The 23,708-nt window shown below is 38.2% G+C and overlaps 1 protein-coding gene and 1 long non-coding RNA gene across 6 annotated transcripts in view; both read right to left on the reverse strand.

The window, feature by feature from the left end:
• The window catches only part of USP34 (ubiquitin specific peptidase 34), a 206,754-nt gene that overhangs the window by 14,300 nt on the left and 168,746 nt on the right, over window positions 1-23,708 (reverse strand). For all 5 annotated transcript variants that reach the window (XM_058667856.1, XM_058667855.1, XM_058667852.1 and 2 more), the window contains 13 exons: window positions 21,893-21,973; window positions 19,442-19,527; window positions 18,767-18,935; window positions 18,607-18,681; window positions 17,230-17,381; window positions 13,998-14,046; window positions 13,810-13,914; window positions 13,686-13,730; window positions 10,722-10,826; window positions 9,617-9,764; window positions 4,822-5,456; window positions 2,746-2,903; window positions 712-790 (listed from right to left, as the gene is read on the reverse strand). In XM_058667856.1, the coding sequence (XP_058523839.1) occupies window positions 712-790; window positions 2,746-2,903; window positions 4,822-5,456; window positions 9,617-9,764; window positions 10,722-10,826; window positions 13,686-13,730; window positions 13,810-13,914; window positions 13,998-14,046; window positions 17,230-17,381; window positions 18,607-18,681; window positions 18,767-18,935; window positions 19,442-19,527; window positions 21,893-21,973 (1,887 nt within the window). The remainder of the gene's footprint in view (window positions 1-711; window positions 791-2,745; window positions 2,904-4,821; window positions 5,457-9,616; window positions 9,765-10,721; window positions 10,827-13,685; window positions 13,731-13,809; window positions 13,915-13,997; window positions 14,047-17,229; window positions 17,382-18,606; window positions 18,682-18,766; window positions 18,936-19,441; window positions 19,528-21,892; window positions 21,974-23,708) is intronic.
• On the reverse strand, window positions 8,061-9,007 carry LOC131480995 (uncharacterized). The gene is made up of 2 exons (XR_009245962.1): window positions 8,429-9,007; window positions 8,061-8,385 (listed from the first exon to the last, which is right to left on the reverse strand). It is a non-coding gene; the product is annotated as an uncharacterized LOC131480995 (long non-coding RNA).

A 23,708-nucleotide genomic window follows, 5' to 3' on the forward strand; every position in this document is an offset into this window, starting at 1 on the left:
GCATTCGTGCAATCCCCACTTATCTTTCAAATACGAATTCCTCAAAGTACAGTAGTACAGTTTCAAGTATGTCCTGCTCCTGGTTTATACATTAACTTAAAAAACCTCCATATCTCTTAGCTCTGGATATACTCAGCATCTACTCTTTAGTTTTATCTTCAATATAAATATAAATGGCAAGATGCTTTAAAACCATTTCAAAAGTAAGAGGAATAATGAACAGCAGGTTTTAATCACCGATAAATATCAAAGGCTTCCTCTGAAAATAGTAATCTCAGCTTCTGTACTGTGTCAAATAACTGGGCTCTTTGGAAATTACATGTGCCCTCTGTTAAATTATATGAACTTCACTTCTGTCCTTACAACTGAAAAAATCTGTCTATTTCTAATGGCTGCTCTAAATATAAAATGGAGGAGAGCTATGGAATTACTAGAGAAATTAAACAGCCCCTAAATATTATGATCCAATTATTCTTGGAATATAAATTAGCATTTAAGAATCTATATGCTTACGTATGGATTAATTTTGCCCCCCAAAAAACTTATATTTTAATTTTATTTCCCATTAACTTGTTGAAGTACCTCATATAATTGCGATCCTATCACCTATAAAGCAGTCCACTATAAATTTTAAATACCCATAAAACAGTTAGTCTTGCAGGTGACATTACAATGAGGTAAATCCACAGTAAAATGCAGTGAAGTACTTACCTCAGTCATCAGGATTAAGCCACGATTAAATACAACAAGTAGTCTGTCTTCATCAGATTCTAACAGTATTCTGAAGGCACTAGAAGAATGAGGCTCAGTTTGAGAATTCTGAATGAGGACACATACTTCAGTAATGAAATGAAAACACAAAACTAGCATCTCAACGTAAGCTCTCTCCTCGCCAGTCTGCAGGAAAGAGACGGCTGCCTCCGTTGTTAGTGCAGGTTCAGTCCAGTCTGAGTATCCTTGATCTGAAAGCCTAAAATCCCCACCTTCAATGGTGCATTTCAGATTTCCACAATAGGGTTGTTCAGCTGGTAAAGTCTGCACAAATATTCTAAAATCTCAAAAACTATGCAAACTAACACAGCTATAAGCATTTGAGATAGGGATGTTCATATAAAAGGAAATAACGCTAAATAAGAAAAATTTATCCCCCCAAAAAATTTTTTTGCAAATAACTCAAACACTGTGTTAATATTGAATCAACTCTTAATCATGCACAGTGGTAAAAACAGTTATAGTATTGGGCTTGGCAGCGTGGCCTAGTGGCTAAGGTCCTTGCCTTGATCCCATATGGCCGCTGGTTCTAGTCCCAGCAGCTCCACTTCCTCTCTCTCTCTCCTCCTCTCAGTATATCTGACTTTGTAATAAAAATAAAATAAATCTTTAAAAAAAACCAAACAGTTATAGTATTTTTTTTAAAGATTTTATTTAATTTTATTGGAAAGTCAGATTTATAGAGAGGAGGAGAAGGCAGAAAGATCTTCCATCCACTGGTTTACTCCCCAAATGGCCAAAATGGCCAGAGCTGAGCCAAACTGAAACCAGGAGCCAGAAGCCAGGAGCTTCTTTTGGGTCTCCCACCAATGCTTTCCCAGGCCACAAGCAGGGAGCTGAACTGGAAGTGAACAGGTAACCATATGGGATGCTGGCATTGTAGGTGGTATCTTTATCACCTATGCCACAATATCAAAAACTTAACAATATTCCTGGCAAAGGCATAGTTAACTTTATTTGTATACTAATAAAGATTCAAATAAAAACTTTTTTTTTTATAATCTATTTTATTGTGTTGTTGTTGACAATCTTTTCATACTTAATTACAGTTAAAGAAAGAAAAAGAAAAAAAAAAGGTTCAGGGGGATAGGGAAGTGGGCAATACTATTATGTCCATATTGTTTCCATCTTGTATCTGAGGTAAAGGAGGATACTGAGGGAGAAGCCCCACCCGGTTTCCCGCCCACCCCGAGTCCCGGATGTGGACGACCTCATCGAGCGAAACTGGCAGCGATTCATAACTGGAGAACTATTAACACCAAATAAAAACTTTTATGAGCAATCTAAAATAACCTTATTGTGTATAGATACTACAGTGAACTCTTCAAAAAGATACTGGTTAAAAAAAAAAGCAACAGTATGCCTAATTAATGAGAAAAAAAAAAGCCAAAACAATGTGCCCAATAAAGGACAAAAAAATTCTTAAAGAGGCATTTAAAAAAAACATCAATCTAAACACATTTCTACAGGTAAAGCGAATTAAGTATAATCAACGGCATTTCATCTGTAGACATTGTATCTGTAGACTTGTATCTTGTGATTTTGGCTAATTCCTAAAGATAACAAAACCATAAGTAAATCTGGGCTAACCACAATGAAAATTAACAACAAATTCATCTGGACACAGAGAAATCTGTTTCGGGACACCTCTGTTAACTGAATCATGCAGTTAAGGTTGGAATTGTTATAGACAAAATGATTCCAGTTTGGGGTTGTGATAAGAACACACATAAATATAGTCCCCCTAAAAAAACAAACCCACAAAACTGTTCAAAATAAAAGTTCTTCCCATTTCTCTAAGTGCACAGGCACTTCCAAAACGCTTAAATAAGAAATGCATAACCTTTGTTAAAAAAGAAAAAAAATAAATAATTATTTCTCTTTTAATGTAAAAAAAAAAGATTTCTATCTCTTCATTTGGAAAAACAAAACAACACACACACACCCCAAGAACATCAGAAAATGTCTTTTTACCTTATTAAAGTTGTCCAGCAGGAGCGGCCATCTAAGCAACGTAAGTAACAACTTATGGTTGTTTTCTTAAACTGCTTAATATCTTCTAGTTCTTCCTCTCTCATGTCTGGTCTCTGAGCTATGAAGAGCTGCATCAGATTAAATAGTTCTTCTACTGCCTAAAATAGGAAAAGTAAGCAGAGGGAGGCTCTTTCGGTCCTATTGCATTATAAAGCATCTACTTCTCCCCTCCGAATATAATGCTCATCAGCCACCTCTTAAAACTGCACTAAGTCTACTTTAAATAAACCTAAAAGCATTCTTTCCAAGGTCACAGGAAGAACATGGAATTCTGCATTTCTGTTTACAGAAAAACAAACTCATCGTTTTCTTTCATTTTCTATGACACTTTGTAAAGTATCTTCACATTATACAATGAAAAACAGGGAATCTTAGAAATCTAAAGTCAGATTTTATTTATGTATTTATTTGAAAGGTAGAATTAGACAAAGAGGGAGACACATATACAGAGAGACATTGTCCACCTGCTGATTCAGTCCCCAAATGGCCGCAAGGGTAGGTCTGGGCAAGCCTAAAGCCAGGAGCTTCTTCCGTAACTCCCCTGTGTGTGTGCTGGGCCAGCTCCCACTGCTTCTGCAGGCACATTAGCAGGCAGCTAGATTGGAAGTAGACCAGCTAGGCCTCGAACCAGTGCACATATGGGATACTGGCATCACAGCATGGGCTTCACCTATTATGTCAACATTGGCCCTTAATTTTTAATTTTAACATTTGAACCACAAATTCAAACGTGTATCTAGAGGCAGGCTACACCAATTATTTGTACTTTTAATAAGGAAAAATTACTACCTTGATAGAAAGATTTACATACCTAAATTATACTTTTATTTCTGAGATAACACTTTCTAGCAGCATTTTAAATATTTCAAATAATTAGACGGTTGTTTAATTCATATTCCTAACAGTTAAAATTTGGGAATATCTTCGTAAAATTACTAGCTGTGATTTTATAAGCTCACTTATCTGCAGTTAGGTGAAGACTACTTTTTAAGCATATTTCTATGAACTGAAATCTCTACCTTTGTATTTTTCATAGTAAAAAAGGAATTATGTACCATTTTCACCAAAAATTATATTAAGTTCTAGAATAAAATAAGCATTTCACTGATAGCAAGGGCAAGAAACAACACAGGGTGGGAAGCAGATCAGCCTGTGATCCACCCTGCACCTTCAGAGTTAATTTACAATGAATTTACATTGATATGACAGTGTCAGATACACTGAAACTTCACACAGTCTGTCCCGATTCCTTCTGTATTCTTCTAGCCTTGACTTGGAACTCCAGGCATTTAATATACTTACTTTCTTTCCTGCATTACAGGTGTTTAAATTTTGATTGGAATTTGGTTACACTTTCTAAGTGAGATATTTTAAACTTGTCGCATCAAGTGAAAGCAGCTTAATCTATAAAGAACAGTTCGCAGAGTTAGAGAAAGAGAGGCAGGGAGTGAGGGAGAGAGAGAAAGTCTACTAGTTCACTCCCCAAATGACCACAACAGCCTGAGCTGCGCTGATCTGAGCTTGGAGCCTCATCTGGATTTCCCACATGGATGCAGGGGCCCCAGCATTTGAGCCATCCTCCACTGCTTTCCTATGCTGTAAGCAGGGAGCTGGATTAGAAGTAGGGGAAGCTCAGACATGAACCAGTGCTCACAGAGGATGCTGGCAAAGCAGGAAGAGGCTTAGCCTACCAAGCCATGGTGTTGGCCCCAAATATTTACTTCCAAAGTACTGTTAACACAAAACAGACTTTTTTCATTTGGTATACATGACATTTACCTTTACAAAAACCATAAAGTTTCATCAGATAAAAATTTTAACTCCAACCTAAGAAAATTATTCAGATATATCAATTCTATAATTCAGCATTTCATATGTTTATTCAAGAAGGCAAGTATACATTAAGTGCTAATAACATTATTTTTCTACATTTTTTTAGCATTTCCCACAGAGGGAATAAGAGATTATTTCTTATCCGTTTGAGGCTACAGATACAAGAGTGACAATTGTACTCACTCCGGGGTATTGGCTGGCATGCGGTGTAAGATTCTTAAAGGCCCACTGGATGTTCTGGTGAGACGCCAGTTGTCGAGTGAATGCAGGGGACTGCTCACAGCAGAGCCTCAGAATGCCGTAGTAGGCGGGCAGCATCCCACGATTAAAAAGCACCACATCCTGATCATCATGGTCAGCAAGGATGTAATTGAAGGCAATGTTCTTGGTTACCACCGGGTTCTGAACAATAAGGCGGATATTCTCTGGACAGTCAGCACAAACATTGTACCAAAATGAAAGCAAAGCCTGTTTATTGTGATTTGTAGCTATTGCTGGCTCAGAAAGTTTAGGCTGGAAAAGGTTCCACAAATCCATGAAATATGTGGAAAACATCAGCTTCTCAGTTTTGGAAATTAAACAGTAAGTCATAAAGCTAAAATAGGGCACTAGCTTTGTAGTGCCATGAACAGCAGCATCAACATAAAGTTTGGCTCTTGAGAGCAAACCAAGGAGCACGTTGTAGACCTGATGCAGGACTACTGTTGTGTCTGGACTGAGTGGAAGGTCACGGGTTGGGATGTGCAAAGACCTTGTTGACCGGAACATCTGGCGGAATGAATTGCTTGGTATAAGGGACACCAGAAGATAAGCTGCAGCTATAAAATGTAAAACAAAACTGTCAGATCCTTGTAAGATATAAAAAAGACTGAAGAGCAGTCATTAAACACAAAGCCACTCGTTCCTTTTATAATTAAAATGAATAAAAATTAAGGGACACGAACATCTTAATATCTTCTGTACCCTTGGCCCTCAGTAACAGTCTAATGGGTAAGAGAAACAGATAACTTCCATCCTGCCAATTTTGTTTTTGTAAGTGGTGACAATTGCCATTAGCAGATTTTTTGGGGGAAGGGATGTGTGTGCCAATTTGAGATGGAGAGAGAGACAGGAACAGAAACAAAGATCTCATGAGAACCAGCCTTCTCCTATCCACTGCTGCCCTCTTCTCGCCCCCCGACGCCATGACTACAGAGGCAGGGCTGAGGCCAAACATGGGAGCCAGAAATCCAGCTCTTGAGCCTTCAACCCTACCTCTCAGTTCCACATGAACAGCAAGCTGGCATCTAAAGCTAGAGGCACACACTGAAGCCGGTACTTAGATCTGAGATGCTGGCATTGTAATCACTAGCTGAAATGACCGCCTTCACACAGTTTATTATTTATTTATTTATTTGAAAGGCAGAGAGATAAAGATGTGTTGGTTTACTCCCCACATGCCTCCAACAGCAGGCTGGGACAGGCCGAAGCCAGGAGACCGGAACACAACTCAAGTCTCCTGCATAGGTGGCAGGGACTCCAATACTCATCACCCGCTACCCTCCAGCACTCCTCTAGCAGGATGCTAGAAGCAGCATCTTAACTTCTGTGCCAAATGCCTGGCAATGCAGAAAGTTTTAAAATCTTATCTCCTCTGTTTAGCTTTCCTAAGATGTAGAATTTTAGCATTAACAGTACCACTTATTTGCTTTGAGGAAAGATCATGATTTACAGATTAATACAGCATTTGGAGCCAGAAGACCCATCCTAAACTGTCCTGATATAAATAACATTCCATGATTTTAGAGTCCTTGTTAACTAAAAAACAATGGTAATTTATTCTGTAGTAATTTATAAGGAACAGTAAAACACACTGCAGTTACAAAGAATGAGATCTACAAAATAGTCTTTGTGATATGAACGTATTACAGATACTGTTTATAGAACATTAGTTTTGGAAAATCTTTTAATCCTCTAAGTCCACCTTTACACCCAAAGAAAGAATTCCTCTTCGACCTTCTGAATATACCTGAAAACCATCATTGAGCCTACTCCAATTCTGAGCAGCTAATGACTTAAAAATCTACCTGTGGGGCCCAGCGTGATTGCCTAGTGGCAAAAATCCTCGCCTTGCATGCACTAGGATCCCATACAGGCACTGGTTTGTGCTCTGGCTGTTTCAGGTCCCATCCTGCTCCCTGCTTGTGGCCTGGGAAAGCAGTCGAGGACAGCCCAAAGCCTTGGGAATCTGCACCCGCGTGGGAGACCTGGAGGAGGCTCCTGGCTTTGGATTGGCTCTGCTTCAGCTGTTGTGGCCACTTGGGGAGTGAACCAATAGATGGAAGATCTTTCTGTCTCTCCTTCTCTCTGAACCTGCCTTTCCAATGATAAATAAATAAATCTTAAAAAAAAATGAAGCAGTTACTGTCAGTATGACACTGACACAGGTACTCTACAAAAACCTCATTTAGTCATCATAATCAGCCTGGATGTAGGTGATGGAACACAGAAATATCTAACCCTTAGAGAGGCAAAGACCAAAGTCACACAGATCTAGAGAGAGGACCCAGCTCAGGCTCTGCGAGACAATGATGCTAAAGAGAGTGGGAAAACAAGTAAAAACAGATCCTTCCCTTCTGACCCAAGAAAACATTAACTGTAATGACAGCACAAAGATTTCTTAAGTTTTCTCAATGTATACTATTGGTCATAATAACTATATGGTCAGCAATTAATTAGTCTCACTTTCATTCAGGCTTAAATACATTGAGATTCACACAGCAGCAGAGCTGTGATTCAAACCCAGTCTGGTATGCTAACGCTTCAGTGTCTGCAAGAGATGCTTCACAACATTCCCAGGCTACCTGAGATTTTAGGCTCTTTTCATTCAAACACATACCACTAAATCTTTCCACCATAAAATGATACTTCAATCTAGCTGTCAAACCAAGTAAGTCAGGTTTACAATTCAATTTATTTCAAATTAGAACTATTTATGCACAAACTCCATTTTTTACATATTTCCTTATCTGCTCTGATTAGTTTGGTAGTTTCAGGTTTTAGTTTAGTAGTCTGAAATGTAACAATATGGTGTTTATCTTATAATTTTTAAATGAGAAAATGTAACAAACTGTTTCCTATTAATGGTTTTACTTTTTCACCACTATAAATTAAAGTTGTTGGGTATTCATATGTTGAATGACTTAAACCTAGTATTGATATGAATCCATACTGCTAAAACTGCTGAGTTTTTACTATTATTCCAATGTCATTGCAAGGCAAAAAAACATGCTATTTTTATCAGCATTTTCAACTTTCTGTGAAATAATAAAGTTGTCTTTTGATTCAATTTTCCATGAATATGTTGAAGTACTTTTGTATCAGGTATAATACCTGGACAAAAACCTTTCATGGTTCAGTACAGATTTTTTTTGGGGGGGGTGGGTGACTGTTTCATGCTCAGGGGACAGGACTATACTTGGTCAGCTCTCACAAGGATCCCATGAACATGCAGTTAACTAATCCAGAAGGAATATAACTGCCTACAGCCAGAATATCAATGGCCACTCAGGTATCCTCTTTACTTAACCCCACTGCTGTCAATCAATATTGTATTTTAAAACAGACAATATCTCACTCATCCAGTTTTCCTTTTTGGCAACACCTAGTACCACTACAGTACCTTTTTGTAATTGAAGAATCAACACCAACTTTTTACTGCTAGTGAGATTCATATTTTATTTACATTTCATTAACTGCTCTAACAACCTTCATTCTTTTTTTTTTTTTTTAATTTATTTTCCATAACAACCTTCATTCTTATGAGTATTTCACAGAATGTTCTTGGAACCGAGTTTGTCTGACATCTACCATGGTGAAGGCTCAGGTTATGGGGTTCTTGAGAAAATGGCCACAGATGAAATGTCCTTCCTGTCATGTTAAATTTAATTAACCTAAATCACTTGGTTGTGTGTAAAGTTTCTTCACTGTAAAGCTACTTCTCTCTTATCATACTCTTTGGAAACGCCTACTTAAGGAGTTAGGAGCTAATTTCCATTCTGGGAGGGAGGGAGGGAGGTGCTGCAATTTAATATGGGAGATTTGCCTCATTTCTATTTCCTTATTTTTAAACATTGTTATTATTTATGAGCTCATGGATATTTATTTCATCCTTTGGGTTATGATGTTACTCTTCTTGTTTCAGCTTAGGCTCTGTGTCCCCTAGACAGGCTCCCATCCTTTTAAGTATTTCCTTCTTCCTTCTACTACATGATTCTGTAGGTTCTTCCAGTATATTCCTTGCTCCAGTCCTAAAAATTAAGTCTTTTCCCTGAATAGCTATGAATCAAGTGTAAGCAACTGTGAATCCTTTTTGCAGAGAATCATGCTCGGAATCCAATGTCTGAGTCACAGATGCCTTTTTTGATACAAGACTGTCAATCACATCAGGCATGTCTCAGCAGACAGATTGAAAATGCTCTGAATCATTAGAAAAGTCAAAACTTAGATTTTAATTTTTTGGGGAAATATCAGAGTGATTTTATTCTGCATATGTACAAGCAATTTTATATCCTGCAAAATACCTACTTTTGGTATTTGTCTTCTAAGATTTTTATCAGTTAATTCATAATTTCAGATTATTTTAGGGCTTGTTATTTTACTCCTAGTTTCTTCAATAGTTATTCGTATGGTATGACTTTCTAACATTTTATGCCCTTTCCTAATGTTGATTGTGCCTTGTCACTCTCTATAAAAGAAGCAAAATTAGAAGTCGTGATGTCACCCAAAAAGAAGTTTCTTCTTTCCTTACAGAAACAAAACATTGTAGACTTTTGTAAACATTTAACAGGCTTCCAAAGACTGATAGAACTTTGTCCTTAAACATCTTTAAGAGATTATCAAATGGGAATATCATAATTGTCTTTTCAAAAACAAAACAAAAACCCCTAAACTTGGAACAACAATAAATGGCTTGTTGAATCCCGAACATTTGACTTACAAGTCCTGACTCTAGGATAATTGTGAGCCAAAAGAAACCGCTCGACCCAGTTTTCCATATTCTGTAGAACCCAGCTGTGTGCCAGTTTATTTCGGGGTGTCTGCACTGCCAACCAATCCAGACACTGAGAAGGATTGTATTCAATCACCTACAAATAAAAATGACAGGAACAGAATATGAGGCCAACTGAATGAGCAGTTACTTCTCACACTTACTTTGGGGATATACCATTAAACATTTATAGCTGAATTTTTTTTCATTAAAACTAAAGCCTAAGGGAAGTTTTATCTTATTCCCATTTTTAAACCACCTTTTTTTCTACAAACAAGAGGTATTCAGGAAAATATCTTAAAAGAATACATTTAAAATAATGAAAGACTATCCAGGGCAAATAGGAGAATTCAATATAACTTCAAGGTCTTTTCAAACTTGTAATTATTTAAAAGTGCTTTTAGTGTTCTAAAATTTTTCCAACTTCACTTTTCTTATTAAACACTCAAACTATTCCTAAGAAAGAATATAAAGCAGCGCACTGTACTTCTGTGGAAATATTTTTTCATAGGAAAGGAGAACCCTGGAAATCTAGAGCAAGAGCTGGCACACTGCTCAACAGGCCCAGTTCCCTGGCGTTCAGTGCTTGTTTTCTAGGAACACTGCCATGCCTTCTCATTTCCTCACTGCCCGCAGTTACTTCCAGGCTGAGAGAGCAGACATGAGCAGTTTCCACTGTTCATTAAAGCAGAGATACTTGTCTGGCCCTTGGGGAAGGTTTGCTGACCCATGTTCCAGAGATTTTTAAGCAATCTTCAAGGAGAAATTTTGTGACCACAGCAGTTCGGAAAAAAGGGGATGGAGTGGTTGGTGATTCTTTGGGACTGCGACTGTTCTTGACTCAATTATAAATTTTGTTTGTTTATTTTAAAACATGAAAGAGTGGCTCAAAACCTTTGAGTCCCCTTTCCCCTCAGCCCTTCTGACTAAATTTCTTCCCTTGAAACTGTGATTTATCATAAACCATTTTGGGGATACACAATAAGATATTGATGCCGCAAATGTCAGTGGCTGTATTATAAAACTAAATGCTGCAAACATCTGCAAAACTCACCTCCCAAATCCTCTGGAGAATGTACGATGCAAAGGGAGGCATTCCTGGAGGGCCACCAGCAAACTCCATTAGCATCGTCAGTAATTTAAAGAAAGGATTGGCCGCCTGTTAAGACACATATATGACTGTGTATTCAGTCTGACACTGTATGTATTTATTGTATAGAACCTGACATCCTGACACCATGGAGTAACTAAATTGAACTAATTACAATTTGCACCAACTCAGAGCTATCTCCATAGTGTGTAAGTGGTAAGTTTACTTAAAATCTATTGTTTCAGCAATTAATTGTAGTTACTATGCTCAACAACAGATCTCTGGAACTTCTCTTCCTTGTGCTTATTGAAATTTTGCATCCTTTGACCAGTATCTCCTTAACCTTCAAAATAAACCTTGCTAATGAGATGATCATATTCTATTCAAAACTTCCTGTATTGGGGCTGGCATTATGGCATATTGGGTATGAATCCACCACTTACACACATAAGACCAGCATATCACACATACAGACACCAGTTTGTGTCTCTGGGGCTCCACTTCCTCAGTTTAGCTCCCTGTAATGGTCTGGGAAAACGGTGGAAGATAGCCCAAGTGCTTAGGCCTATGTACCAGTGTGGGAGACCCTGGATGAAGCTCCTGGCTTTGTCGCAAGTCAGAATCAGAGCGAGCACAAGACAGAACTCTTCCATCCATTGGTTCACTCCCCAAATGGCCCTAATGGCTGGAGCTGGTTTGAAGCCATGAGTAAGAAACTTCATCCAGGTGACCCACGTGGGTGGAAAGAACCCAAGTATTTGGGTTACCTTCTACTATTTCCCCACATGCATTAGTAAGGAGCTGGATCAGAGGTAGAGCAGCTGGAATTTAAACCAGTTCCCATTTGAGATACCAGCACTGAAGTGGCTTTATCCATTATACCACACTACCAGCCACAATAAACAAAATATTTTAAAAAATCATGAGTATATATATGTATGTATGTGCATATATATACAAATATGTCTGTATCAATCTTTGGATCTTAAGGAGCATTTTTTTCATTTTAAGTTTATACTTTTTTGGAAAGGCAGAAGAGATCAATCCCCTGCTTGCGCTCCAACTGTACACAATACCAGTGCTCGGTCAAACCAATCCACGTCTCTCCTGTGGTTTCCAGAGACCTACGCACTGTAGCCATCACCTGCCACGAAGCTGGGGACAATGGCACCTGAACCAGTCTCTTGGCTATGGCACGTGAACACCTGTGCAGGAATTTAACTGCTACACCAAATGTCTGTCTTAAATGGCAATCATATTACTGGTTGACATTATTTGCTAAAGTAGCTGTGACACTTTCATACAACACTGTATTTTATTTTCCACAGATGCAGAGCTCCAGTTAGTGCACTCTTTGTACTAGGCATTGAGGGCAAACGCCTTTAACAGCTAGGGGCTGGTGCAAGTGGGTAAAACTACTTCCTGTAATGCTGACACTCCATATGAATGTTAGTTTGTGTCCTGGCTGTTCTTTTTTCATGGAACTCCATGATAATGGCCTTGGAAAAGTACAAGATGGCTTAAGTGTCTGAGAACCAGCTATCCACATGAGATTCAAATAAAGATTCCAATTTTAGGATTAGACCGCTCTGGCCACTGCAGCCATCTGGGGAGTGAACCAGTAGATGGAAGTTCTCTCTAACATGCAAATAAATCTAAATATCAATCTATTTACACACATATATTTAGATCTATCTATCTGTCTATCTATCTATCTTTGAAAGGAAGATTTGTAGAGAGAAGAGACAGAGATCGATCGATCTTCCATTTGCTGGTTCACTCCCCAAATGGCTCCAAAGGACAGAACTGAGCCAATCAAAACCCAGGACCAAGGAATTAATTCCTGTTCTTCCACGTGAGTGCAGGAGCCCAAGTACTTGAGCAGTCGTTTATTCCCAGGTTATAAGCAGAGAACTGGATTGGAAATGGAGCAGCTGGTACCAGAAACAGCACCCATATGGGATCCTAGAACTTCAGGAAGAAGACTGGCCTGTGGAGCTACCCTGTTAAGTTCAATCAATGCCTTTTTTTGTTGTTTTTTTTTTAAAGATTTATTTATTGTTATTGGAAAGTCAGATATACAGACAGGAGGAAAGGGAGAAAGATACACTGTCCACTGACTCATTTCACAAGCGGCCACAACGTCTGGAGTTGAGCCGATCCGAAGTCAGGAGCCAGGAGTTGCCTATGGGTCTCCCACGCACGTATAGGGTCCAAGGCTTTGGTTCATCCTTGACTGCTTTCCCAGCCACAAGCAAGGAGATGGATGGGAAGTGGGGCTGCCAGGACATATGGGATCCAGGTGTGTGTGAGAGCTTTAGCTACTAGGCTACCGCACCAGGCCCTCAATAACTGAATTTAAGAAAATCAAACAGGGATCAACGTGATGGCTCAATGGCTAAATCCTCACCTTGGAAGCTCTGGGATCCCATATGGGGACTGGTTCATACATCAGGCTACTCCATTTCCCACCCAATCCCTTGCAATGGCCTGGGAAAGCAGTAGAGCATGGCCCAAAGCCTTGGAACCCAGGACCCACGTGGGTAGATCCTGGCTTTTAGGTTGGTTCAACTCTAGGCAATGCAGCCACTTGGGGAGTGAAACAGCAGATGGAAGATCTTTCTGCTTCTTTTTCCATAAAATCTGATCTTCTCTTCCATAAAATTCAATAACTCTTCAAAACAAAATCTTAGCACTTAAACAGCATTCCAATATATTCAATTTATATGAATTGTATTAGGAAAACTACATCCATGACAACAAGACAGGAAGAGGTAATTCCACTTACTCAAATCACACACTTAAAATATAGGCTAGCATGTTATGGGGGAAAATTTTTTTTAAAAAAGAGAATAATTAGCTTTATTTCAAAATACTATTAATGCTGATAATAGTTTTAAAAACATGAATTAACAAACGTTTACATACCTCAGGAGTCAACTTTGCTATTGATGTGAACAGCATTGATACAATCTGAAAAAATGAGGAGGATTTCAGAACATTTTGCAAAATGCAAACAAAACCAAAGTTAAGACTGTCTCTTACAACTTACATGTTCTGCAAGTCGATTATTGTATCGACACAGGCTGAAAATCAGATTACAAGTCTGTCTTATATTGATGCCATCACGAATGTGTTGAAACAAGAAGGGAAATCCCTGTTAAAAACAAAAGTTCTTTATTTAAGAACTGTTTCTATTTTTGCAATGCTTAGTTTTTTTAACATTATAGAAGTTATTACCTTGCCGCCTGTTAGTGCTGCCATATCAGTCTGTGATAAGGTCAAATGCCTAAAAGAAAATATTAGTGGAAATAAATTTTTCTTCCCTCTGTATTATTTTATTGCTATTTCTATCATGACATGCATCAAACCTATTGATTTAATCACAATGGTTCCACTCTACTGTCATAAAATGAACTTTGTATTGTTAGATTTCGTTGCTTTAGCATTTTTCTGGCAATTTCCAAAGAATTCAGGACTGGTAAATGGAAGTCCAAATTCATTGTCTATTTAAGTAACTCAGTATTTCAGAGTATTTCAGTGTATCAGAATACCAGAATGAGTTAAATTTCATGTAGGAAATTATTTTGACATGAGATCTGGCAAAACCAAATGGGTTTTAAGAAATATTAGTTTACTTTTCAGATTAAAATTGCATATTTCAACTTACAAAAATTACAGACACAGAAAATTCCAATTATCCCTTCACTCAAGTTCAAATATATGGAAAATCAAAGCCAGTCTTGTATCATTTACCACCAACCACCCAGTATGCATTATTGAGACAAATTTCAGGTATTTCAGCATTTAATGCATAAATCTCAGTACATATATCTAACAGATAAATTTCAAAAACAACCAGTTATCATTAGTCACACCTAAAATAAACCAACAATTCCTCACTATAATATCCAGTGTACAAATTTCTTCACATTCCTAAAAAAGACTTTGTATAGTTAATGTTTGAATCCATATAAAGTCCTTTGTTGTAACTGGTTGAAATGTCTTTTAAATCTTTTCAATCTATTGGTTTCTCCTCCAACCGTTTTTATCTTACATTCAATCTGTAGAGGAAAGCATGGAGCTTGTCCTGCAGTTTCCTTCATTTGTAGTTTGCTGACTATATTCTTGTGGTATGCTCTCTGCTCCCATAATTCCTGTGAAGTCATAGTAGATCTATAGACTTGATCAGACTTGGTTTTTTTTTTTTTTTTTTTGAGGTTGTTTGCTGGTATTGTTGCGCACTTTCACCAGGAGGCAGACAATCAGTGTGACACTTTCAATCAATGGATGACCCATGTCTAGATCCGTTACTTTATTTGGTGTTGCGAAACAGTGATACTCTAATTCCAATAATCCTTGCTCATTTATTTGCTTGAATATGCTCATCACAACAAACTTCTCTTTGTTCAACAGTTGGTTGCCACGAGGTATGCTTCATACAAGTAGGACATTTAGCTCAGTAGTCTATTTCTTAGTTTTCAAAATAGTGATTATTTCCTAGTACATTTCCAAGGTTGCAAACAAGATTCACATGTTTTCGTTAGGTACCATTTTGAACTCAGATGCAAAACATGTGCCATGATTTCCAGTCCTCTGCAGTTCTTCATCAATGCTCCAGTTGTCTCATGCAGGATTAGCAGAATCCCCCTAAGAGAGCTGGTTCTCAGTCTGAAAATAGCCTCTGTTTCCCAAGATGAAAAAAATTCCAAAATGCTCATTAATTTCTTGTCCAAGAACCAAAACTGGCCATTTTCCCATGGAACACATTGTTTCAATAGGTAATAAGATTCAAGAGACTATAATTTAGATACCAGGCCTACTCAATAATTTTGAGTTGGACAAAGTTTCCAGGTCTTTTCAGAAAACAGAGATAGTTAATAACATTTTATGTTCACTTAAGACAAAATACAAAATGAACTCATATTGGTATATCCAATCCAAATGTAGTTTTAAAGAAATTATAAACGTGTTCCCCAACTTTAGTTAGTATCTCAGGTTTTTTTTTCCTGAAAATCTTACTTGGGAATAACATTAATAGTTATACATGTTAACAGTTTGAGAATAATTTCAATAGTACTAACAACGTAACTATATAAGTGGTTTATGAAAGTTTTGCAATGTTTTTGTCTTTCATGTATATTTCATTAGAAAATCATAGTTAATGTTCTAAAGTCACTTTCATTTCGCTCCAGTGGCTGTATCTTATATACCATTAGTCTCATTTTTTTTCACTATGCTTTGGGCTTTTAGGGAGTGCTTCTTACTTATTTACACAAAACATTCACACTGTTCCATTCCTGCACCCTCTACCTTGGCCTCCCATTGCCAACAGAAACCATTTCTCAGAAACATATTTTTGACTGATAGTCAATCTGTGATAGTTGGTAGATACCCTCTACAGACACTGAATGGAGCAAATGTGAAACCGTCACTCTCGGGACTGAAGAGTTGGCCTGCAAGCCTCTAGTGCTGATGTTCTCAGCTACATTACCTTGTGTATGTTTCTGCTGAAGGCTGCCATATTTCATATAGACTAATTAACACTGAACTCCTGGTCACAGCACTATAACTCACACCTAGACAGAAAATTATTCAACCCTCATATTTTCAATCTAAGGCACATTATACCATTCCTGAGCTTAGCAATGCTAAGACAATTCTTTAGCAAAGTGCTTAGTGCCTTCTTAAACGGTAAAATCACCACTGAAAAGCAGAAAACACGTGAAAAACACAGCAAACACTGTGAAAAACTAATTTCTTTATAGTATGAAAAACAAAAGGGGAAGGGAGGTCATCACTTCGTTTGACCTCAGCTTGGCAAGAATGTCAGGCACCTTAATTTTCATCACCCTGCAGACACGCAGGTCTGAGTGGCAGCAAAAGCTTCTCAAGCCCTTATTCTGGCATGATAAATATTAGCAAGAAGGTGAATTCACAAGCAAGAAAACCACAAATAATTAGCTGGCAGCTTGTATTAAATTTGCATTCTCTCATTACCTTCCCTTACTTACTTTTCTCACTTAGCACTTTAGAGATTTCCTGAGAGTAGCACAAACTCTGTATAAGTTCTTTTCTTCAGGTACATAACATTCTACTGAGTAGAAAACAGTTTAACTAGCTTCCTTTTCATGAATATTTGGCTGTTTTTATTCTTGCTACTAGAAACAGTTTTGCCTACGTATCTTTCCATATCTCTTGGACAGGCCTCTAGAAGCAAGAGTTGCTAGGTTAAAAGATGAATGCACATATAACTTTGCTAGCTATTTTACTGTGGCACTTTTAATGATTATATCTAACATAGCTCAGGGATGAAACAGAAGTAAAAAGGACTGAAATTCTTATACCATGAGTCGATGAATAGCATTGTTATTATTCAAAAGAAATTATGTAATAACTGAATTAAGAGTGACTAAACAATTAACAATAAAAACAGACATGCTTTAAGCATTTGAATGTTGAAGCATTTCACCTTTCTGAGCGAGACTGTTCAACCAAAAGAGCAACTAAAGCTATCATCTTTTCAAGAGCAGCTGGCCTGTATTTTTCTTCTGCTAGAGAGAGGATATCTTCTTCCTCTTCTTCCTCCTCCCCTTCTTCTTCTGATAACACTTCAACTTGAGGCTAAGAGGAACAAAATTCAATGTCAATGTTATCAGCGTGAATATTCTCTTGAAAACAAAGGAATTTACTTTCTAACTGGTAGTCAAATCATGGAAGGAGCATGGATTGTGACAAAAAGTTCTGACAGGTCTAACCCTCATGTGAATAATCCAACCCACACTCAAGACAAATGAAACTGAACTGCTAGTACTTGAAAGAACAATGACCTAATCTAAAGATTTTTTTTGCATGTTCCATGAAAAATTAATCAAAATAAAAATTATGACTATGCTAAAGCATTATTTCTTCTTTAATAAAGTACTAATAAGATGCTAGTTACCCAAAAGAAGTTTCATAATCCAAATAGTAGACATTATGAAGAAATACTCATTTGGGCTGTGAAACGCAAGAAACTGGGCCAATGTTACAGCACTGTACTTTAAGCCACCATGTGAAATGCTGGCAGCTGGCGGCCCCATGGGAGTGCTCCATTTACAATCCAGCTGCCTGTTAATGTGTCTGGGAAAGCAGTGGAAGATGGCCTAAGTGTCTGGGCTCCTGCCCACTGACATGGAACACCTGGAAGAAGCTCCTGGCCATGGCCATGGCCATGTGCAGCCCTGGCCATTGTAGCCATTTGGGGAGTGAACCAGCAGATGGAAAAATCGATGGATCTCTAATTGGGCTGTTCAAACAGACAGACAAATCTGGAAAACACAAACAAGGGTAAGAGACTGAGAAAATCTTATGATTGGGACTGGCACCATGGTATGGATTACGCTGTCACTTAGGATACCTACATTTCATGCGAGTGCCAGTTTTAGTCCTGACTGCTGTACTTCCAATCTAACTCTCTATTAACATGCCCAGGAAGGCAACAAGACAGCAAAGCACTTGGGGCTTCTACCAACCACGTGGGAGACCATTATACTCCTTTAAATACGAATTACATCAACCAATGATAGACCTGTAACATAATCTAATAGCACTTTATAGACACCAATGAGTGTCCTGTTTGCTCCACTTCCTATCCAGTTCCCTACTTATGGCCTAGGAAAGTAGTGGAGGATGGCTCAAGACCTTGGAAACTTGTACTCACATGGAAGATGTGGAGGAAGCTATTGTCTCCTGATCAGCCCAGCTCGGGTCACTGCAGCCATTTGGGAAAGTGAACCAGTGGATGGAAGATGTTTCTATTAATCTGCCTTTCCAATAAAAATCAAACTTTCAAAAAAATTACACTTACATTTTCAGGTCCTTTGGTTCCCATGTAAAAATGTACCATTGTAGATATGGCTTGTAGTGAAAGCAAAAACTGGCTCTGAAAAATAATAAAAAATAAAAAATAAATTCCAAATGCTGAAAACAGGTACATAACCCCAGAAATAAACAACATATAACCTCACCTCTTCTTCACCCATTTTTGCAAATTCGTAAAGAAAGGCAAAGTACTCTGTAAGATGTTTACTGTGAGGTTTTACACCATGTTCCATTATTAATAACAGAGTCCTCACAAATCGAGTGACACAGGAACGACCACCAATATCTTCTACTGAGGCATCCATATCATCTGATCTAGAAAGAGAATAAAATGTGACTTTTATAAACTTTTATTTTCATTTTTTTCAAAGGCAAAGAGAATAATAAGGGATTAACTCCTCAGATGTCTACACTGCGGGGGCTGGGAGAGGCTAACCTGAGGGACCCAATTATTTAAGCCAACATCTGTTGTACAATAGCAGGAAGGTGGGCCAGAAACACAGGCAGGACCTGAACCAGGTACTCTGACAGGGCATGTGGGCACACTAACTGGTAACTTGTTCTGCACCCAACTGTTCCCGAAATCCATCCCACTGATTGCTAGGAGAGTGTCAGTCACAAGGAGCTGCAGTATAATTGACACCAGCAAAATCAATCCAGTCATAAAAATTAAGCCATATACTTAGTTGCAACATCAACTTCTCTCTTCCTTTGTCTGACTTTCCAACATAAGAAATGATTTCTGCGCTAATACCAAAAAATATTTTGTAGATAGATCATCAAAATACTTGGAAATTAAATGTTCAAAAAGTACTTCTTACCCATCTTCCATTCCTGGCTGTAGATAGAGATGAGCATGCACAGGTCTCAGCCTCTGAATCACATGGATACACAAACGCTGAAACATCTGTGAAGATGTAATAATCCAAGAGTCAAGTGCTATCAGGTAATAAAGACACACAAAATTAACAAGGTTTAAAATCAATGCCATCCATTCATATTTTGCGCACATTCATATTTTATCTTGACATTCTAAAGCTTGGAGTCTCAACCACAAACCTAAAAGAGGCAGTTAGTACTAAACAACATATAGTTTTACGATGGGCAGGGGGAGAATCCAACCACCTGCAGCTTGGCTAATGCAAATGACTAAAAACAAAGCTTCATGAAACCCTCTTAGCCAGTGAAGGTACAGAGAAAGCAGTGTCGCTATTTACTTCTATCAGAGGAGTAGAATGAGGTAGGAACGCTGCTTACTAGAGGGTAAATGGCCAGGAGAAAAAAGTATGATTTAAGTTTCTTCAAAAGATGCATAGCTTAAAATGAATGGAAATCTCTAAGGAAGACATACAGATATCAGAACTGGCATCGTAGTGTAAACCACTGTCTGCAATGCTAGTATCCTATATGGATACTGGTTTTGAATCCAGCTGTTCCATCTTTTTAAAAAGAAAAAAACACATTTATTCATTTTTCATTGGAAAGTCAGATTTACTGAGAGAAGGAGAGAAAGATCTTCCACCCACTGATTCACTCCTCAAGTGGCTCTCATGCAGGTGCAGGGTCTCAAGGCCTTGGGCCATCCTCTACTGCTTTCTCAAGCCACAAGCAGGAAGTCAGAAGTAGAGCAGCTGGGACACGAACGGGTGCCTATATGGGATTCCAGCGTGTGCAAGGCAAGGACTTTAACCACTAGGCTACCACACTGGGCCCACCAGCTGTTGTACTTCTGATCTAGCTTCTTCTCACTGCACATGGGAAAGCAGAGCAAGATGACTGGCCTTTCTATAGCCAAATGGATGACCTGGAAGAAGCTCCTGGCTTCCGGCTTGCCCAAGCCTGGCAAAAGATCTGAAAGAAGCTTCTTGTTTCACTTTGGCCTGGCCTGGCCTGGCCGCAGCTAACAAAGTATTCTGGGGATTAAACCAATGGATGGTAGATTATCCATTCATCTCTAACTATGAATTCCAAACAAGTAAGTCTTCTTATTATTTTAAAGGCAAAGTTATAGAGAACAGGATACGAATATTTTCTATCTGCTTTACCCCTCAAATGGCCACAATGGCTAGAGCCAAGCTGATCAAAAGCCAAGAGCTTTTTCCGGGTCTCCCACATGGGTATAGTTGCCCAAGCACTTGAGCTGTCCTTTGCTACTTTCCCAGGCTATCAGCAAGGAGCTGGTTTGGAAATGGAGTAGCCGCCTAAAACCGGCACCAATATGGAATGCTGGCACTCCAGGTAGCAGCTTAGGTTACTATGCCACAGGACCGTCCTCCCCAAACAAATCTTAAAAAAAAAAAAAAAAAAAAAAAAAAACCCAGATACATGAATGGTGAATACACACACGAAATGTTTGGTATCACTACCAAAACCTCTGTTAAGATACAGTTCATTTTTACTATGATGGCTAAAATAAAAAAGACAAAAGCAAAATGGAACTCTTCTATACTACTGGGAAGAGTGTAACATGGTCTAGTTTCCATGAAAATTGTTTAGTAAACCTGCAATTGTCAAAAATGAATGATCAACCACAAGACCCAGCAACTCCACTTTCCAGTATATAACTGAAGGAAAACAGAATGTATGTCCAAAGAAACAAGTGCTATATTATAAGATCATATACTGTATGAGCATATGGAAAGGTGAAATAAGGAAAATCCATAGAGGAAGAAAGATTAGTGTTGGATAATGAGAAAGGAGAGAAAACGTAAATGTTAACAGTTATGTGGCTTCTTTTTAAGTAGATCAAAGTTCTAAAGATAATTAGTGGTGATGGCTACAAATCTGAATGCACAATAAACCAACAAACCGGATACTTTGAAAGTGACTTAATACAAGAGCTATGTTCTCAATAATGACTAAAATGTAGCATAATTCAAACTATATCTGGATTCCATATAAGTGATTATAAATTTCAATTTTCATTGTCTTAGTTTTCTAATGATGTAGAGAGAATGAATTCATTGACAATTCAACTAGTGTCACAGCAATGAGTCACCTCCTATTCACTTTTCTGGGCCCTTACAGTATAGTACTCTAAAGATCTGAAATCAATACAATGAATAAAGCATCCAGCGAAGATTAAAAAAAAGTATCTTCCAATATTATAGAAAATAAGCATAATTTTGACTCCTGGTCTAGAGATGGTTGATGTTAAGAGAGTCTGTGAAATGAAGTAGATCTTTTGGAACTCTCTGCCAAGCTAGTTAAAAAAACATACTCAAAGGCAAATTCAGAATAATCAGCTTCTCTCTCAAATTATTTTTCCTTACCTGTCTCACAATCTGATTAGGACACTTAATTAGTATCTGCATCGGCCACCAGTCATCATCAGCCATTCGGTCTAAAAACCACTGTAAGAAAATAAAACATGATTTTAACAAACAGTACTCATTAAATAGGATAAAAATTGATTAAGACTATTTCCAGCTGGTGGTTCAATTATTAAAGTCTTACCAGAAAAGCTTCTCTAATTGTTACAGGTCCAAGATTTAAAATACTAGTAAATGCCACACCTTACTACCCAATTCCATGGATACCAATTGAACTGTAACACACACGTTGCTTAATGGCAAACTAAATCTTTACCATAATACCATGGAGTACTGCTTCCTTCCTACTCCTCATAGTGCTGCAACACGAAATCTTACAGTCCAACATGATTTCAGAATGATTCACTTCTATTCTGTGAAAAAATTTTTTGGATCTAATTATGTGTGACTCTCTGAATTTCTCAAACAGCCATGAAAAGAAAATGGAAAAGAGGAGCAGCATGCTAGATATAAGAACATGCAATCAATCAAACCAGGTTGTGGAAAAGCCTACAGAACAGATTCCAGGCCAAAAAACCAAAGTGCTTTTGTGGATGGAAGACTTCAAAGACAAACACAAAATGTGGACCTCACCTCAAATATTAATTCATTCAAACAGGGAAAAAGTTTTTTTTGAGAAAGTTAAGACAAAATCTGCAGGATGGGTATTAGCTGACACGAAGGAATCACTTTCAAATTTGCTGGGAATAAATGGCATTGTGGTACACATTTTTAAAAGCTCTCATCCATTAGTGTAAACTGTGCTTACGGATACATGATACAGCGATGCCTTGCGTTGTAGCACAGGGAGCTAAGCTGCTGCCTATAATACCTGCATTCCATATGGGTTACAGTTCCAGTCTGAGAAGGTCTACTTCAATCCAGCTCCTTGATAGTAAGCCTGCAGTGAAAGATGGCCCAGGTACTCGGGGTCCCCTACACCTACATGGGGACCTGGATAGTTTCAGAATTCTGGCTCTGGTTCAGCACACTCCAAGCTACTGAGGTTTTTGGTATGTAAATCAGCAGATGGAAGACCTCTCTGCCTCACCCTTTCTTTCTGTAACTTTTCCTTTTAAATGGACATAGACAGATGGACAGTTAACTACATAAATCCTAATAACAACAAGATGGTGAATGGAAAGCCTGTTTCCATTATACTGGTGCCTATGTTTGAGTCCCCACTCCATCCCATCACATACACCTTGGAAGGCAGCAAATGAATCAAGTAACCAGATCCTTGCAAGCACCTATAATGGAGACTACCATATTCAGATAAGAGGATAGAATGCAGCATGCATTTCTGCTTGCAGATCAAAGATGGACTCCCAATGAAAATGTTAACTATATCTTGACAATAGGATGCTGGATTCTTTTTCATTGTCCATGCCCACAATGATGTACATATGACTGTTCATGAAGAACTACACTATAGTAATAATATAGGTGAACTTCGTTGGGTGGGGGAAGGGGGTAGGCAGACTTGGGAAGAGGAAAAGAGAAATCCCAGGGCCTATGGAATTGTATCATAAGATGATGATGATGATGATGATAATAATAATAATAATAATAATAATAATAAAAGATTTATTTCAAAGTTAGACACAGAGAGAGGGAGAGATGGAGAGACAAAGACCTTCCGTCTGTACTCCCCAGATAGGTATTTTGGCTAGGGCTGAGCCAGGCCAAAGTTAGGAGCCCAGAGCTTCTTTCAGGTCTCCCATGTGGGTAACAGCAGCCAAAGCATTTGCAGCAGCTTTACCAGCCCTGAACCGAT

This window comes from Ochotona princeps, chromosome 8 (assembly GCF_030435755.1).
Source record: "Ochotona princeps isolate mOchPri1 chromosome 8, mOchPri1.hap1, whole genome shotgun sequence".
Taxonomy (NCBI): Eukaryota; Metazoa; Chordata; class Mammalia; order Lagomorpha; family Ochotonidae; genus Ochotona; species Ochotona princeps.